The sequence below is a fragment of the Xenopus tropicalis genome, chromosome 4 (assembly GCF_000004195.4).
Source record: "Xenopus tropicalis strain Nigerian chromosome 4, UCB_Xtro_10.0, whole genome shotgun sequence".
NCBI classification, from domain to species: Eukaryota; Metazoa; Chordata; class Amphibia; order Anura; family Pipidae; genus Xenopus; species Xenopus tropicalis.
Window position 1 is genome coordinate 111,906,951 of NC_030680.2, and position 20,383 is coordinate 111,927,333.

General features: G+C 37.9%; 1 protein-coding gene across 5 annotated transcripts in view; it reads right to left on the reverse strand.

The window, feature by feature from the left end:
• Positions 1-20,383, reverse strand: part of camsap2 (calmodulin regulated spectrin associated protein family member 2) — a 70,614-nt gene that overhangs the window by 29,788 nt on the left and 20,443 nt on the right. For 2 of the 5 annotated variants that reach the window (XM_002932151.5, XM_018093632.2), the window contains exons 4-7: positions 6,225-6,386; positions 5,100-5,183; positions 2,880-2,912; positions 876-1,017 (exon numbers count right to left, since the gene is read on the reverse strand). In XM_002932151.5, the coding sequence (XP_002932197.2) occupies positions 876-1,017; positions 2,880-2,912; positions 5,100-5,183; positions 6,225-6,386 (421 nt within the window). Of the gene's footprint in view, positions 1-875; positions 1,018-2,879; positions 2,913-5,099; positions 5,184-6,224; positions 6,387-9,884; positions 9,952-20,383 lie in introns of all 5 variants that reach the window. The other 3 variants (XM_012962489.3, XM_018093633.2, XM_031901043.1) reach the window with 2 other exon arrangements.

The window sequence follows — 20,383 nt, forward strand, 5'->3', positions numbered from 1 at the left end:
GTGTGTAACTTGATCCTGTCTCCTGTTCTGAGCTACACATGCCCACCAGCCAATCAGAAGCGGATCTGGCAGAGGGGAGTGGGGGGAGGGAATGAAACACATGTGCAGTATGAAGCAAGGAGGGAAAGGAAGGGAGAATACCTTTTTAGAGATGGCTGCCTGTTCTAGAAAAGTGAAGTAAGTGTGACTGAGTAAATATTTGATTAGGTGAGCCAAAAGTGTGGCCTTTTTACTAAACAATAGGAGGACTATTGGACAGTATGCTTTTTACATTTTGACTTGCATTCTCCTTTAAGATGTAATGTGGAGGAGGGTACCTGAATGCATACCTGTGCAGAACTGCAGGTATACTGGACTGCCATACATGCCCTGCCCGCATTAATAAACTGCTTGGGTTTGACCTTCGCTCGACCTTAGTTGGTACCTGTTGGGTATGGACCCACCAACATGACTAACACACCCTGCCCATAAAATATTACAAAAAAAATCCTCTTCCAAGCTTGAGAGTAATTAACCACTGGAAGCACTGGAAGTCACCAACCCCTCCCATGTAATCAGCTTAGGAAAAGTTAGTCCAAGAAATGTGTAATGTAGAACAACTGATAGCCAAACGTAATGGTTTTTCCAAACAACACATTGAGGTGTGGCAATTGTGGATACTGGCATCGGTACACCACTGTTTAAGCCTGTTGCACACTGGGCATTTTCACTACTGCATCCTTTTAGTGTCTTTGAGTGATCCCCATCTGACAGCACCAGAATTTGAGGATCACTGTTGTCAAACTGACCAGTGAGCCATAGGCCTTAACGTTAACATCCCCGTTACCAAACTGCAATGCATATTTAATTATATGAAAGAAAATGAATATTCTCACCTTCCAATCGGATAACCTCAGGGCAATAAAAGTGAATAAGAGCAGATATTGCACAGCCATCAGTTCCATCTTTAAGGATGTTTTCCATGAGCGGAATACAGGGAAGCTGTTTGAATAGATTCTGTTCTTTTCTGTACCGGGCCTGTACAGTAAATTGAATAGATTACAAATTTAGCAGCAGAAAAAAAATTTAATTACCATACATATTCAGTGCTTACTGCCTCAGTGGCTTCAGTAGACATGATTCCCAGCTGGATATGGTTGCAAGCAGTCAGATACAGGGGCTTTTTTTGCAAGGAAAGCTCCTTACCTACAGCAGCAATTTATCAAGGGTTGGCAATTAGTGACCTGCAAGTGAGGCAATGGCACGTGGATGACTGGGTCAGCCTTTGGCGCCAGTAGCCTCATGAATGCCCTGGTTTCTGAAGTCACATCTCGATTTATAACCAATACCAATGGTGCATACCTCAGAAAAAGTGCCTATGTTTGGGCAGCACCCCAAATGATCTGCTTATTAAAATAGCCATTATTGGACAAACATTGCCACAAACTAAAGAAGCAATATTTCATGCCTTCCATGGCCCTTTATCAAGATTTAAAACATAAACACCACTGATCAAATCAGATTTTCTCACAGAGAAAGGTTTGCATGAGGCTTCAGAGATATTATTGCTAAACATAGAGATATTTAAAATCTGGCCTGTGTGTCAAATACCGAGAACCACTACTTAGCCTGGTGTGTGAAACTAAAATACAACTTGTGGCTGTCCAGCTGTTGCTGCAACTACCAGAAGTTACAGTCGACAGACAGACAGACTGTGAATAATAGTTCTTACACAGGCTGAGAGCCACATGTTGCAGATCAGAGACATATTTCTTCTAAACAAACTTGTTTTATCACTGCACACAAATAGCTTAGATCACAGAGCTCGATGCTCATTCCACTTTTTTATGTATATATCCCATATGTTTGGTTTTAAATGCCTGCATTCTCCCCAGGAATAAATGGCTAAAACAGGTTTCCTTTATTTTAAGGGAATGTACAGCATATCAGTATAGTTTACATTCTCTATTATTTTAAAACATATTGAGGTAAGTATCCTGTTTACTAATTTTCTGCAAATTTGTGGTTATTCACAAGAGTGGGGGGGGAGGGGGGTGATATACTGGTTGCTCTAATTTACCTATGTATACTAAAATATTGCCAGGAAGATAAGTAGAAAGAGTGTTTAGCTTTAAGCATTACCCAAACCCAGTTTCTCTCTTTGTTTGTGGTCTGTATGGTGGCACTGCTAAAGTGAAAACAAGGCTTTGATATTCCGAGAGGGGTGATTTTTTATTTTTGTTTTGATGCAGCCAAAACAGAAGGACTTCTAATTATATATCAATATATAGCAGTTGTTCTCTTTTTTGGCAGGCTAAACCTGCTTAAATTGGTTTTATATTACCTGGTGTTACAGATAGAGGACCCATTATCCAGAAACCAATAGACCAACCATCTCCAATAGACTCCATTATAAGCAAATAATTCAAAATCATTTTGTTTTTGCTCTGTAATAATAAAACAGTACCTTGTACTTGATCCCAACTAAGATATAATTAATCCTTATTGGAGGCAAAACAATCATATTGGGTTTATTTAATGTTTAAATTATTTTTTAGTAGTCTTAAGGTATGGAGATCCAAATTACAGAAAGACCCTTCTCTGGAAAACCCAAGGTCCTGAGCATTCTGGATAACAGGCCCATACCTGTATAAAGCTTTGGATGAATTAAAAAAACATTTGAATTATTCAGTCTTACTATGGTTTACTATTTAGAGCAGATGAATGGTTTCTATGGGTTACAAAATCATTACAGTTTTGCAGTTGCATCTAAACACCACAGCAGAAAAATCTCCCTGACTAAAACACTGCAGTAAAGGGTGGAAAATGCTAGCATGATATGAGGGAAAAGCAGATTTAACCAAAAAGACCACGGATCAAAGTAGCTAAGCAAGACTTACAGGGACCAGTTTCCAAAACCATTTGGAAGAAGACTTCATAGGGAGCAGCGGGAATAACAGAGAAAGCAAAGGAGGGAAAAAGCAAACAGAGAAAGAATGAATCAGATTTGGATCCATGAAGCAGCAGCCTTGTAAGAGAAATGGGTTTAGCCCTACTAAACAGCATGTGCTAGCATTACAAACAATGATGGGTTAGAGCATACAGTAAAAGGTGCAAACTCAAATGTCCTAAAATCTAGAACACATAGTTTCTAGCCCAACTGATTCCTATTTGTGACAGAACGACAAACGTGAAATGTTATTTTGCTCTAAATCCACTCTCTACAATTTGTGGCGGGAACTTGAATCATGACTCATGTGCATTTGAATAAATGTACCCTGTAATTGCAGGGAGATATCCCAAAAACAGTTCAGACATCTGTCCAAGTGACATTTAATGGACAAGCCATTGCGATGCCACTTGCATGAAAGAAAAGAAGCAAATAGGGGCAATTTTAAGTGTTTTGACCAATCCTCACCCCAGCCCCACCCCCAGTGTGCCATAGTGGCAAAGGGGTTAATCCTTTCCTTGTAGAATAAACAATACTTGTTCTTCCCAGTTCTCTACTAACTGTACATAAGCTCAGATAGTCTCATTAAATATCTCTATAAAGGTTCATTTGTTCTTATGGTATGATAAGCACATAATGTAGGGTGACCAGTAGCACTCATATTGCTTGCATCTCTGATATTTAACAGTAACTTTCAGGGAACTAGAGCTATATTTGCGTTTTTTTTCTTGTACTTTTCTTATAAGAAAAATATACACTATTTTGAGTACATACACTATTACACCATTATAAGCAGGAACCACAATACAGCTTCTCCATGGCCTTCAATTAAAAACTCTCAATAGTCAAATACGTTGTACTATTCTGTTAAAAATACTGGTAATGGAGAATCATTATGCAATCAGTATGGTAGTTCCCAGCGATATGTTTAAATATAATAATAGTGTATATCAGTCTGTGCCCACAATAACTCCCTTTTTAGTATGTAATAGAATGTCCTAATCTTAGCAGCTTTTTAACTGGTCTTCACAATTTTTTTTTTATTTTTTTTTTTATAATTATTTGCCTCCCTCCGAAATTTTGATACATGGCTATTCAGATAGATTATGTAAAAGAGGTGCATAACATTATATTTATGTTTATTTCTGGAAATAATGTTTTTTACACAGACACACCTGATTCCAGAGGAATAAAAAAAGAAAACGTGAAGTGATGGATTCTGGACAATAAGTCCCTCTGCTTACCATAGCGGGCGATGCACAAATTCTCTGGAAAGAATCCATCACTTCACTGTGGAACAAGGTAAGGGAAGTGCACTTTGGGGCTGATTTATAAATATTGAGCAAATTAGCACATGGGTAGTAACCCATAGCAACCAATCAATTGCTAGCTTTTTTCAGGCAGCTGCAAGTTGAACAGCAAATATTTGTCTGGTCGCCATACGTTTCTATCCAGGTGCAAATTTGTCTGGTATTTATAAATGAAATCAGATATGTCTGCGTACAAAAAAAAAAGTTAATGTATACATTTTTTACGATCATATTGAATTTTAGTATATATTCACCAATTTTTATCTAAAATCAACTAAATAAGCTAATGTTTAAATCATGTGACTTTTGTCACATAAACATGGAAGTTGAAAAGTTTTTAGCACACGGCAATCTTTAACCCCTCTGTATCCCAATTTGCATATACAAATTAGGATTCGGTTTGGTATTTGGGCGAATCCGATAATAATGGATTTGGTGCATCCCTAGTGGAAAGCAAGGCTCTGGGCCTCCCTGTACCCATATGTGGTGCACTTTGTAGCTTACTCCATGACTTTTTTTTTACCTTTTGTCAATGGTACCAGCAAGTACATTGTCCTAAGCAATGCAGTTATGAGAACCTTAGTACATGTAAATGTCACCCTAAACTAACATAAAATGTTAGAAAATTAAGTTCATTTGCCAACAATGTTCATCTAATGGTTAAAGGTATTTCAATTTTATGGAATAGGCAACTGAAAGCTAACCCTGTCTAAGTTTTTTTTTTTTTTTGCAAATTTGTTTCTTAAAAAAATAATTGAAATAGCCAGTGTTATTTCAAATCAGTGTATGGGGGGATTTTATTTGTTTCATATTCACAATATATCATTTCTAACACAAACAATTTCAGTAAGGTCTAGTACCTTTTGTGTAGTGTTAGGATCAAGGTTCTGTTGCATTTTCAATCTTTGTTCCTGCTCAAGAATGCTTTTCAGATGTCCATTCACCTTAAAAAAACCAGACACAATAAAAGTCATGTAACCTGTTTTACATATAATGAAGCATTAGAGATACTGCAATAGTGAACTTATTAAGCAAATTTAACCAGAGGAAGTAAGGGTCCTAAAAAGAGATTGATCCCAAACTACCCAGATGGAGATAATGGTAAAGGGAAGTAAGGGTCCTAAAAAGAGATTGATCCCAAACTACCCAGATGGAGATAATGGTAAAGGGCTTTACTTACCGTAGGGAGAAGACACACAGGGCTACTTAGTAGCAGCTACTTGTCATGGATACTAAATGCCAGAAAACACCCTGTCATAGACAATACTGAGAACTGCCTCATGTGCTGAAACACATGTAGAAAAAAATTATCAGTAAACTATTTGCACTGTCTATTTCTGTAGCCATGACAAGTAGCTGCAACTAGTAGCTCCATGTGTCTTCACACTTAAAGGAGAACTAAACCCCCCCAGGTACAAAAGTCCCCTTAAGTGCCCTCCCTGAACTTCTTGCAGATCCTATTAGATTGATAAGTGGCCCTGTTTCAAAACCCTGACCTAAAAAAGCAGAGCAGCGCAGCAGAGCACCATCTTCTATCCATTAGAAAATGGTTCGGGTTCCACCGCCGACACAAAACCTGTGTGAGCAAGCGCAGTTGTAGGCTCCATATCAGCTGTGAGATTTTCTAATGGATGGAAGATGGCGCCTAGCTACTCTGCTGTGCTGCTTTTTTGGGTTGGGTTTTGAAATAGGCCACTTATCAATCTAGTAGGATCTGCGAGAGGTGAGGGGGGGTCCATGGAGGTTTAGTTCTCCTTTAAGGAGAACAAAGTCAAGAACAAGTTCATTCCCTGACCTGATGAAGGGTGATATAGACCTCCTGAAACCTGAACTGAAACTTCACAAGTACAGCAATTTATGTGTGTGTGTGGGTGTGTGTCATAAAAAGATAGAAACACAGAGCAAATCTATACCTTCCCCTCAACCACTGCATACTTAAATGATTGCTACTATACCACTGCTAGGCTTCATTTACAGTACTTTACCTTGTTGATCCAGTACATGACAGCATCCTCAATATCATAAGGCAGGTCCGCAGTTTGGAAGAAGGGAGAATATTTATGCACACAGGCAATAACCTTCTCAATGCTGACCATCTCTATTGTGTAAGCCATCATAAGTGTGTCAATCATTGCAAGATGAGCACTCTGCAGAAACAAAAAAAAAAAATCACAACATAAATGTCATAAAATAATAGTAAAATAAAATAATAGTAGCAAGTGTACATACTAATCTTAACTTTCAGGATAATGGGTTTCCTGATAACAGATCCCATACCTGTACAATTGTAGTTATCTTTACACCACTTCATTCGACGCTTGGCACTGAACATGGTGATGTTAGGTTTGTAAGCAGTTGCTTGCCCATAAAAAAACCCCCATCAGCCCAACAAATAACCTTGTCCTGGCATTGCTTCCAGGGACAGTTAGGAAGTCATCAGTGAGTGTTCCAACTGGCGCGTAAACATTTTCCACTTTATTGTATGGGGAGGATTTGAGGTGTAGGTAGTTTAAGAAAACAGGTGGCATGCTTAAATATGAACATAGGCTCACCTTTAAGTATAACTGTTAGTATGTAATAAAGACTAATTATAAGCAACTTTTCAATAGTTTTTTTTTCTTTTTTATAGTCTTTGAATTATTTAGCTTCTTCTGACTTCTGTTCAGCTTTCAAATGGGGGTGACCGACCATGACATCTAAAACACAAATGCTGTGAGGCTACAATATTTTTGTTATTGCAACTTTTTATTACTCATCTTTGTATTCAGGCCCAATTAATATTCCAGCCTCTCATTCAAATCAATGACTGGTTGCTAGGGTAATATGGACCCCAACCAGACAGTTGCTGAAATTCTGAACTGGAGAGCTTCTAAATAAAAAGCTTAAATGCAACAAATAATAAAAATAAAAACCAACTGCAAAATTATCTTAGCATATAACTCTCTATATCATGTCAAAAGAGAATTCAAAGTTGAACCACCCCTTTAAGGGCCTCAACTGACTGGAACAACCAATAATTATTATCCTGCAGGAAGTCAATAGTGATGTTGAGGGGCCATTCCTGCTACTTGCCTCCAACAGTAAAAGCACTGACAAAAAAAGAGTGAGAGAGTCCTGTGTTTTGATTCACATGCAGGAGAGGTATTTTGCATATATCAATAGCTAGTGTAATTACGCTTTCCACAATGCAACATTAATGGAAACAACCGAGATAACCTGATGTCATTTTATGTGATAAGGCTCCTTTAAATTTGTTAAATTGTTAAATCCTATCTGCAGAATTTACAGACAAATGTAATCTTTCTTTTAGCAAACTGTTTTGGGATTGTACTTGTACACAAAAAGAGGTTATTAATGCAGGTTATTTTCAGGAAATACCAAATTCTTCCTTAAATTAGAATCGGGTACACTGTATAATGGATTTTTTTTTACCTTCCTTACATCAATATGGATGGGATCAGGGTACAACTTTGGAAAGCAAACAATAGGGCATACCAATGAAGGGAGCAAAGTATATGCTTGAGCTAAGTTTTCCAGCGCAGTGCATTGTCTGAGAAATAGTTTAGATTACTTACTGTCAAAATACAGGAACTTGCTTCCTGTTTGGAGAATAATTTACAGTCATGTTACTCTGACAAGTTACAAAAAAACAAGTTATGCTTTTCATTCAGCAAAACTTCTACTACATTGACAGTGAAAGAAGTTTAAAATGAATAGTACAGAGTAGAAAGCTGTTTAGCTGTGTTTTGGGGTATAAATTGGAAATTAGGAAAAACTACAATTTTTAATGTTTAAATTGAAAACAGCGCTTGCTTAAAAGATAAGGAAAGTCTGGGAAACATATAGGCTTCTAATAAAGGCTTTACACTAATACCTTAAGCAGCACTGTTTATTGCACTCCACACTCACTTGTTTCCATGCACCAGTACATTGAAGAAAACAAAATGCTGACTTCGCCTTGACAATCACCCACAATCCAGTGGTATGTGACAAAGACCAACACATGCGCAATAAATCCTATCGGAGTGGTGGAGCATACACGGAAAATGTGTGCAGTAAGAGTGAATAGCAAACTTGCTGAATGGTTGCTATAGCAATGAGCAGCCCTAAGGCCAAGCGATCAAATTCAAATGTTGGGTATATGGGCCGTCGGATCGAGGACAGCATCAATGAGCCGATATGGTCCTGGATAAGAAGGGAAAAATCAAACCTGCCCGATCAAGATCTGCCCCATTTTAGGCCAGATATCAGACAGGCCTGTCGGGGGTGTCCATAAATATGGACATGATCCTGCCTATGTATGGACATGATTCATACATAGGCAGATAAGTGGCCAATTCTGTCTGAAGGACCAGAAATGCCAGCTGATATCTGCCTGTGTATGGCCACCTTTAATTTTTTCCAGCACAGATCAGTAAAAGTTCTCCCTTCTGCTGCTTCCTGGTATGCCTGAACTACAAACACATTTATCACACTGCACTGCAGCAGCATAAGGTCTGAAACAATTATGGCTTTTTCATAGAGTGCAATGTAATGCTTTTGTGTGATTAAAGTGATACTGACACCAGAAAGTAAATCTTTTTTTACATCTATCATACCATTGTGTTTGCAAGAACTTTATAATTTTGCCATAAAAATATTTGCCTGAGGCATTTACATTACCTGTCTGATCCCCTGTGTTTCTCTATGAGGGGGCTGCCATATTTGTCTGTTAGCATTAAAAGCTGTAACTGACAGGCTGAGAAGGGACAGTCAGGTTGGCAAAACAGTCAGGTTTAGGAAATTCAAGTAACAATTACTTACAAAACCAAAACCGTCAACACGACCTATAGGTAGTTTTTTATGTATATTCATATTTTGAAAAGTAGTTTTTTCGTGTCAGTATCACTTTAAATAACAGGGAAGCTGGATGCTAACTTTACTCTCAACTAGAGTGCTGTACTGTTTAAATACATATTAAAGGAGAACTAAACCCTAAAAATAAATTCATATAGAAATGCCATATTTTATATACTGTACGTATTCCACACCACGCATATGGCGTATATATTTTTCGGCAAGCCAAAAAACGCTTGCCAAAAATATGCGCCATATGCTCCTACCTGTGCCTGCACCTGAGTGAATGCAATATGCTCGGGTGCAGAGAGTATTCCACTCATTCAGGTGCAGGTACAGGTAGGACAGTATGGCGCATATTTTCGGCTTGCCAAAAATATACGCCATACGCATGGTATGGCATTAGCCTTAGTGTTTCAGAATCTCAATAGCAGCAATGATCCCCAGATGCTCCCCATTTTGAAAACGTGTTCGACACACTCACATGCCCAGTATGCCCCTATCAGTTTTTGAGAAGCTAAGCATAGGGGTTGTCGCAAATTATCAAGCAGAAAACGAGGTTGGCCTGTCACAAGTTGATGCTACAGGGATGATTATTTAATTTTAAAGCTAAATGAACTTGGTTTCTGAGCTACTATGTAGTAATTATCATGTGCAGTGTTGTCAGTGGAAGCGCATATAATAAAACAAAAAACAAAATATAGTGCAGATCAAATGGGTTTTGTGTAAACCGAACACCACAAGTGCTTAGCAAATTGTTGCTTAACAATGTGTAACACCCACTCAAAACGTCTAGTTTAAATGCTCACCAGATGCCATTAAGTAAGATCATGTAGAAAAACCCGACCGGGCATTGATTGAAGTGGGGACAAAATCCTCAGTGTATATAAAATAGAAGGCAAAAATAGTGTAAAACCGTTTAATATGCAAATAAAACCCTGCTCAATGCAGGCTACTTACAGTGTATACAACAATAAAAGCAATGGATAATCAAAGCCCAACGTGTTTCACGTGCTCTCTGCACGCTTCCTCAGGATGGTCTTAGGAATAATTTTATGGTTGGGGGTCACCACAACATGAGGAACTGTATTAAAGGGTCGCGGCATTAGGAAGGTTGAGAACCACTGTCTTAGGGGCAAATTCAGAACCACAGGTCTTCAATGCTAAAGGGCTGTGGTTGCCTTGGACAGGTACAGAAGCCCAAAAGATAATGTACAACACTCCTGCCCTACTTTTTTAGTTAGGCTTTAGTTCTCCTTTGCTTTGCTCCAGCATAGAATTATTTTTGTTTTTCTCTAGTGAGACAACAGCAGTCATCAAATGGTATCAGCCTTTACATGAATAGAAACTCCACCCCCAAAAATGCGTTGAATTTTGCTCATATAACACGTCTGTCCTAGAGTGCCAATTTCACTTCAGATCTCTGACAACTTAAAGGACATGGAAAGGCTAAGTCACTTGGGGGTGCCAAAATATTAAGCACCCCCAAGTGACTTAAATCGCTTACCTTGTACCCCGTGCTGGTGCCCCTGTTAGGGGAAAATAGCACCAGCCCGGGGTACCTGCAGGGAGTGCGTCCTCCTTCGCTTTTGGAAGGACTAACGACAGGCGCCTGCGCAGTAGAGTGAAAAGCCGACTTCTCTGTTAAAGTTCCGCTATTCACTCTGCTGCGCATGGGCACGCGAACGAAGCCAGAAGTAGGAATCACTGCAGCTCAAACTCAACCTAACAAAAACTGAACTAATGATCTTTCCATCTGACATGCTGAGAACATTGTTGGTCATTTAATAAGATTTGGACATTAAAGATCTATCCCGACTTGACTATTGTAACCTGCTGCTAACCGGCCTCCCTAACTCCCATCTTTCCCCCCTACAGTCTATATTAAACACTGCTGCCAGAATTCTCCTCCTCTCATCCAGGAGAGTTCAGGCCCTTCCCCTGCTAAAGTCCTTATCGTGGCTCCCTATTAAACAAAGAATAGTTTACAAACTCCTTCTCTTAACCTTCAAAGCCCTCCATTCCTCTGCTCCTCACTACATCTCTTCCCTGTGTCTCCGTACGTTCCTGGCCGACTCCTTCATTCCTCGCAGAGCAACCGTTTGGTTGCGCCTCCAACTACTACTGCTGTTTCCCGCCTTAAACCTTTCTGCCTTGCTGCCCCTTACATTTGGAATGCCCTCCCTGATTTCCTCCGGAGAGAATCCTCCCTCAGTCTTTTTAAAACTAAAACTTAAAAACTACCTTTTGGAGCACTCACCCAGCACCTGATCTGGAAACTGGCACTTATACTGTAATGTCACCCACTGTGACCTACAGCACTTAAATTTGCCCATTTGTGTCAGTTAGTTACCCCTCCCATATAGATTGTAAGCTCTACGGGGCAGGGACCTCCTTCATCTTGTGTTTCTGACTCTTATTGCAACTGTACCTTGTATTTATTTGTATTTATTAGTGTACTTTGTATTTATCCATTATCTTTAACCCCCTGTTTGTATTAATGTATTCTACTGTACAGCGCTGCGTACATAAGTAGCGCTTTATAAATAAAGATATACATACATACATACATACATACAGCTACCCCGGGCTGGTGCTGTTCTCTCCCAACAGGGACACCAGCCGGGGTAAAAGGTCACTTGGGAGTGCCTAACATTTTAGCACCCCCAAATGACTTAGCCTTTCCTTCTCCTTTAAAGGGGTTGTTCACCTTTAATGTCCAAATCTTATTAAATGACCAACAATGTTCTCAGCATGTCAGAAAATCCATTTTCCATAAAAAGTACCTGACAAATTAGTCGTTCTCCTGTCTCTCTGAAGGAATGGGAGTGGCCTGTTTTGAAGATGACACACTGAGAACTTCCTATATGCCTACATCATCACCCCCAGGCTTTGCCCTTACTTTATTCCTACTGGACCAATTCATTAGTTGCTTGTGCGCTCTAACCAGCTGCATAAAGTAAAAGGTAATTTGTTATCTTCTTCCTTTCAAAAGGCATAGGCAAACAAACTCAGCATTTCAGAAATCTAAAATAACGTATAAATAATAATAATAAAGTCATGCTTGTAGAACTGTTTCACCGGAATCAATGTCAGACTGACAGGAGACACAGCCAACAGAAGTTAAGTCTGCTGTCAGTACTATGCGCCACATCATATAACCCCCAGCACAGGGTCTGTGCTATCTCTATGGCAAAGACTGTTCTATTAATGTGAACAACCCTTTATTAAACAGGTAGTAACAAATAGATCCTGTAGAACTACTAAAAACCTGACAGTGGTTTGCAAATGTGTGCAAGTAAGGAGTCAAAACATTCCACAGACCAGGTTGGACAAAACCTTCAAGAGAATTCCACATTCTGTCCGGCAAACACTATAAACTATATTTCAGGAGTAAGGGAAGAACCTCTGCATCACTGAAACCCCAGCTAATTATGTTCCTGTACATAAAGTTACATTTTCCTATAGCAAAGTGCATTTGACAGTTACTGATGCATTATCTAATTCTATCAAAGCCTTTCTTTAATTATGTTGCATGGTAGTATCTGCAAAAATCAAAACAATAATCAAACAGTTGGGTTGGAAATGAGCGCACTGTAGTAGTAAATGTGATCCACACCTGGGCTGTTTTTATACAGTCTATGAGAAGCCTTTCATTCCAGACATTATATTCACAGGGAAGCTCTATGGCCATTTCTGGATACTGGCAATACATACGAGGATCTGACCTGCTTTCTTTTACAGTCAACATCCTCCGTTCCATTTAACCTACTTACACATAGCAAATTTGAATTCACTCTTTATGGTGGTTACAGATCAGCCCATTCTATTTCTACTCTGTGGTAAGATTTGCTTTTCTGAAATCTAAGCTTTAATTACCCTGGGACCAATTTATTTTTGCATGTTTAGTTGAAATAACACAAAACTGTCATTACTGTTTTCTAAGTTTGCAAACAATATAATTCATATTAGTATATCAGAAATACATTTGTGAAATATGTAAAATACAGCTTATCATCTAGTGGATTAGCTAGAAACAACAACAACAAAAAAATCCACTTCTAACAAGTCTACAACCCTGCCACACTCTTTCTGCTAGTGCCTATGATGGTGGAACTGGCTCAGCTTGCAGCCTTAATATATATTTTAGGGGGGATTCCTTTTTAGCACATGTATTAGACCACACTCAAATAATGTATTCCAGCAAAAACGAAATAACGTTTGGAACAAATCTTGATGTAGAGAGACAGTATTTCCGGTGATTTTTTTTAAAAAAAAAATGAGTTCTAAATCTTCTTCTTGACAAAAAATGTATTGTTATTTTTGCAATAGCTCCCCTTTAAGAAAATATAATATAGGGATCCTTAAATGGTTTCTGCAATATATCCAGTAACAATGCTTATCAGACTAGTAAACATCCAAATCAAATACAACATACCTTAACACAGAATGTTACTTAGCTATATTATATATTAATGATTCAATGTAGGATGGGATGTATGGACCTTGGAAACTTACTTGGTAAAAGCAGGTGTGCCTAAAACTGGTTATGTGTGTATGCATTTGCAAAAACCCCATCATACCTGCCTTGCTTAAACATAGTTTAAATACCTGTATTTAAAATGATCAAATGTATTTTGATGAAGCAACAATAACATTATGATAACAGTCATCGAGATGGTCTCAATCATGCTGTATTTTCTACTTAGCATTCCCAGAGAATTGCATAACAAGATGAGGATGTCCCAGTGCAACCATATTGGCCTTTTTCACATGCAGGAAAGAGAATTAAAGTCTAATCCTACTTATACTGCCATTATTGGTTTGCTATGTGGTAAATATACCTAATTAAGCCTTTTGTGGCCTCCTACTCACCTCCAACTAATCTTGTCATAGTACATGAAGTATTATCTTAAACATTTACTCTAGTTAATGTGACTGTTGACATCTCCTCAATACAAACAAGACTGGCTTACAGACATTAAAACTAAATTAAAAATATAATAAAGTTCTAAAGAGCTAGTAAGCCCAATATATATATATATAGCCCAATATATATTTACACATACATGATTTGAATCAAGTAAATTGTTTCTTTGATTCAGACCTGTAGAGTGCAATGCTATTTTTCATATTTACATTTTCATTTACACCAAGGTAAGTTGATATACATTGTTAAAGAAGAGCACCTCTTGGGACATATATGGGTTTTATGTATATATGTGTGTGTGTTGTGTGTGTGTATATGCATGTGTGGTGTTAGGGTAAAACTAATGTGAGTCCTGAAGGTGCAGAAGGGCTGAAGGGGGCACTTGGGGTGTCACTGTTGCTCCAAGTGGCAGATGGTGGCACTGGTGGCCTCAGGAAGCAAGGCAAACAGCAGATGCAAGGTTTTAAGCCCCAGGGGCCACATGAATCCCTATTTCTGCATCCTGCCTAGAAGCTTTAAATGCCAGCCTTCCTCTATGCCCCAAAAATTAGAATCATCTATCTTTAGCACATTTAAGGGTATATCATTTTCTTTGGTTGTATACCTGTTGTTTAAACCTTTAAGTTATAGAAACTGTTCATTTGGTCTTCATTTTTTTTTTATAGTTTTTTTAATTATTTGCTTTACTTCTTCTGACACTTTCGAGTTTTTAAAAAAACTATTGCTCTTTGAAGATACAATTTTATTGTGGCTTTTTATTACTTATTACTTCTATTCAGGCCCTATCCTATTCATATTCCAGTCTCTTATTTTGCTAGGGTAATGTGGACACTTGCAAACAGCTGCATGCAAAAACCACACATAATAAAAAAAATGAAGATGAATTGCAAATTGTTTTAAAATATCACTCTTTACATGATATGGAACATTGATTTAATGTGAACAAGCCCTTTAATGGGTAGGCATTTTCACTTTTTTATGAGATTAAATGCTACTTTTTTGGTTTTGTTATACAGGTATGGGATCCCTTATCCAGAAATCCTTATTGGGGGGGCAGAACACTCCTATTGGGTTTGATTAGTGGTTTATTGATTTTTTAGTAGACTTAAGGTATGGAGATCCAAATTATGGAAAGACCCCTTATCCGGAATAACCTTGGTCCCGAGCATTCTAGATAATGGGTCCTATACCTGTATTAGGTTACTTTCCCTTATAATCAATCATTCTCCACCAAGCAGACTTCAAAATCAAGGTTTCGTGCTAGAATGGTCTAATCAAAGCATGTTTTGTGGTGACAATATAAAAATGTATGCACAACAATTGTAGACACCTGTATCCTTAATTTAAAAAAACAAAAAAAAAACAACCTAGTGATATTTTAAAAGGGTGCAGGCTGGGTGTGGACTATGAGGCCTTAATTTAAAAAAAAAAAAAAAAGGTAAGCCAATCTCAGATACACACTTTAACTTTAATTTCTTTGGAACTTTGGTAAGTCCTTGCCCAAGTACCAACTAGTTTGTATTCTGGCCCTACGTTTTTACTTTGGAACACCTTGTAAATTAAACCTAAAGCAGGTATATGTGCCAATTACAGGGTTTAACTGGGGCACACAAATGATAGCAGGGTTGGAACTACACAAAAGCCAAAAGCAGCTTAGCCTAATAAACATGAACTCCCCTTTTAATCCGTTTAATTGTAGCACTGTATAAAATGAGTGGTACTATATGGGAATAAAGATCTTTTTGCATTCTGACCTAGGCTGCATGAGGCTTTAGGGTGGCAATGATGTACTAAAGCATAACAAATGTTATCAACTAGGGATCAAAATCAGTGCTACTTACATTCTGAGTCTGTATTAAAGTAATAGTGTGCCTTGCTTGTTGACTGTTTTCTAGTAAGATTTAATTGTAGATGTTTATAATTAGACAGTGTGATGTCCTAGACAATTAGAGGTTTCTGCAAAGTGAAATCTTAATTACAGTTATTACAGGGATAGCAATGCATATCTTTCAGTAAACAGAATAACTTCACATCTTTAAAAGGAATTAAAGAAAAAAATTAAATATTTATTAGGGTCATTTAATTAAGCATTAACAAGCTGCCTATCCCAAATATGCCCTATTCCAGTACTGCTTTACATAACCGTGGATGTTCTCATACCAAAATGAGATGCTGTATGTATGTTCATATACATTTACGGCACTTGTATGTCTTTATTTATAGATAAAAGCAAGAGGTTATAAAGTGTAACTTAAGATACGGCCAAAACAAAAACTAACAATACCTATTAGTAAAGAAATGTCTAACTATTTTGATATTAGATAATGAATCTAATAGACAAATATCCAAAATTAGAACTGTCTAAATAGAAATAAATAAAGAATAGATAATAAATTAAGAATAGTATTTTGCAGAAAGCGCATTTAATAAAATACAGCAATTCCAAAACATACATCATTTTTACCCAAAATACATGTTTTTAAATCTATAATTACAGCAAAAGTGCAGGCAAGACAAACTGGCATAAAATGATGTGCCAGGTATTAAATTTTGTATAGGATAGTCAGTTGTATGCATTTTTATGCACAACTAATCTTTTTTCAGCATTAAGCACATTATAACTGATAATGTAAAGTATTTTTTCAGTGAACAAAAAGGGATATTTTGTAGTCATTTGCAGGCTTATTAAAGGGCTGCAGCAGGCTTGAAACATCGCCTGTTTGCTGGTACAATAAACCCCCTTTTCATTATATCAAGTACTGTTGTTTTCAACACAGAATCCTGGGCAGTAGGGATCACAGCTTATTACAACTATTGGCATTATTGTTGTGTAGCATCTTACCATAGTTATTTGCGTAACTGTTTGCAAACGGAATTTATACAAAACACTATCGGCCACTATGGGGGGAATTCACAAAAGTGGAGATAGCCCTTTTTTGGAGTAAAAGTGGTGGAAAAAGTGGTGGAAAACACTTTCTCCAGATTCACAAACAGAAATCCGCCTAAATTCAGACTCAACCGCCACTTTTCTGTTTTTGGTCAAAGAAAGACAGTTTACAGACACTTTTGTGAATTTGTCGTTTAAACGACATTTAGACGACGTTTTAACAACATTTTTCCCCGACATTTTCAAAATGGAGTAAAGCTCAGTAACTCTGTCTAATTCTAAGCTCTTCTGTTTTGTTTTGTTTCACCCAGTCTCCATTTCACACCTAAGGTAGGGGGGTCATTAACATATTAATGGGGATTAGCAGACTATTTTTAGGGGGCAAGTTTCTGTCTCACCCTAGAACAAAAGGTGCAAAAAGCCTCATTAACATTTTATAAACAAGTAAAACACTGATTAAAAAAAGTTTAATTTATATCTTATATATAAAAAGTTTTTCCAAAAAATACATATAGCGGAGCACCACTGATTAAAAATCAAAAAATCTTTATTCCATCTTAATAAAACCTTGAATACATCTCCTGCAAGGACCTAGCGCTTAACGCGTTTCGTAGCCTCCCGCTACTTCCTCAGAAGAACGTTTTTGGGATCCTTCTGGGAGTGGTTCCTGGCGTGTAGCACACTGAAGAAGCGTTAAGTGCTCCTGTGGATTATTGTTACTTTTCTGGCATATAAAAAGTTTTTACCTCACATTTGTATGATTATGCTAGTTTTAGATTAATCAATGAGGTAATAATAACATTTTGTGTTAATATATTGTAAACATTTTTATTAAAAGGAAAAGTAAAGCTTTCCAGGCAAATTTTTAGTTTTAGCAGCAGTGCCCCCTCTTTAATCACTTCACTGACATTTGCCCCAACTTATCTGTGCCCCCATAGCATGTCCAGAACTACAGAGCTGCTTAACAGCATTGGCCCCCACTTGTTCCCAGCAGCCATCTTGGTGGCACATACACACTGGCACCCAAACTGGGATATTGGGGTACAGGGTTGGACTGGCCCAACAGGGCACTGAATAAAAACCCGGTGGGCCCTAGTCCTGTTGGACCTCTATTCACCAGGCATGTTGGTGGGTGAGTCGGATTGCTGCTGACCAGTAATGAGTAGGGGCTAGAGAAGACGGTATTTAGACCCTTAAATCTTGTTACAGGAGTGGAATTACACAGAAATATAGAAAACATTAGAAAGCCCAAATTGTCCTGAAAAAATGATGTATAGTTTCCCTGGGCAAACTAAAATTACCCCTCAGAAAATGCCCCAAAGTGAAATGACAAATGACATATGAAATGCAAAATCCTGCTGGTAAAATTCTTACTCCAAGGCTCCTGTAGCTGTGGGACTAGGTTTGATGGCACCGACAGATTTACTAACAGCTAAAGGCAAATTCATAAAAAAATGTCGGGATTTTCACTTTTATTGTGTGGGAATATCACCACTTTTGTGAATTCCCCCCTATGAGTTGATTCTACAATGTTCTCCCAAGGTCCTTTATTGCACCCACTGCTCAGCTTCCAATAGTTCAGGTATTTGTTATCAGGCATGGATGACAAAATGTTGCATACAGAGACATTAAGCAGATCCACAGCCAATAAACCTTTTAAGAGAGTATATAAAGAATAATGAATCATACCCTATACTGACTAAACGGTGACTCATATTTAGTATTTGCAAAACCACTTGGCATGGTTACGGATGACTCAAAGTGTCCCTTGGGGATACCCATTTAAAAAAAAAATTTAGATTTTTTTCTCACCAATACCAACTCAAGAACTATATATGTTCATGTTATCTTGTACTAAAAGCCTAATTTACATCCGCAAGTGCACGTGCCAGTCTTTTTTAATGAATATTGCGCAAATACACCTATGGACACTGGGGAACCCTGGAATTATTGTCACCATGAACATGGCGGCAATTTCAGAATTCAGTGGTCTGCATAAACAGCCGCAACAGACTTGGAGCACCCTGGTGCAAGAGTCCTGCAGCGAGCTGGATACCCACAAAGCAGTCAGGGCTCAATTAGAATATCCTTCACTTCTCAACAGTGCGGGCAGTCCACAGGAAGCCATTAGATGCATGTGGATGAGCTGTAGGCAGCCATTTTGGTAAACCAAAAGTAAAAAAACAGTCTGATATGTGATGTCACTTGGTTTACGTAAGGCACATGCAGTGCAGCAAATGTATCTTGCATAACATGCACAATTATGCTGGAATTGGGAAACAAACTGCATTGTGGGTAAAAACATGGTAATTTAGGTATGACATTTGCACTTTGTATGGCACAGTTACAAATACATTTCAATGTAATATTTTAGTGGGAAGATACTGGACCCAAATACAATGCACATGCATTAAAAATGGATCTTCAGTAAGAAAATAAAATATCAGTCTATTAATCAAATTTTGAACTATGTATTTGCCATGTACTGCATGTAGAACAGTCACACACAAGCTTGCAGGAGTATGAAGCTATCTCAGCTAAACGGTCAAGCTGAAAACCAGCTGCTATTCTGAATAACCAGCTGCTGTTCTGGAGCAGAGGGTAATAGTTATATAGACATCCCCTTGTTAATAAGCAGTAATACAGGGAAGCAACAAACAGACCCTCTGTACCCTCGGTTATGTCTTTGCATACATAAAAAAAGAAAAGTAACCTATCATCAAGTTAACTTGGGGAAACAAGAATCTTTATACTTCAGCAAGGTATTTCTGCTTCAATAAATGATCTGAATATTTTAGAGCTGAAAAATGCCGTGGCGCATTAATATATGTACAGACCTGCTGCTAAGACATACTTAGAGTCTTAGCATATCTCCTATTGACACAGGAGCATTTATTACAGATCTCTTGCAAAACCTTAGGGCAAAACTAAAGTTTTCTTAGGTTAAATTCCTGCCTTACAAGTGTCCACTTGGTAAGAGAAAACAGCAAGAAATTCCAGCACAGCTATATACTATGTGGGGAAGTAAAGAGAGACCCCTTTTGCCCCTTTGACAGGGACTATATGAATCATAATTTTCAGTGTGTTACTTATATACAGTGGAGGAAATAATTATTTGACCCCTCACTGATTTTGTAAGTTTGTCCAATGACAAAGAAATGAAAAGTCTCAGAACAGTATCATTTCAATGGTAGGTTTATTTTAACAGTGGCAGATAGCGCATCAAAAGGAAAATCAAAAAAATAACTTTAAATAAAAGATAGCAACTGATTTGCATTTCATTGAGTGAAATAAGTTTTTGAACCCTCTAACAAAAAAAGACTTAATACTTAGTGGAAAAACCCTTGTTTGCAAGAACAGAGGTCAAACGTTTCTTGTAATTGATGACCAAGTTTGCGCACATTTTAGGAGGAATGTTGGTCCACTCCTCTTTGCAGATCATCTCTAAATCCCTAAGGTTTCGAGGCTGTCTCTGTGCAACTCTGAGCTTG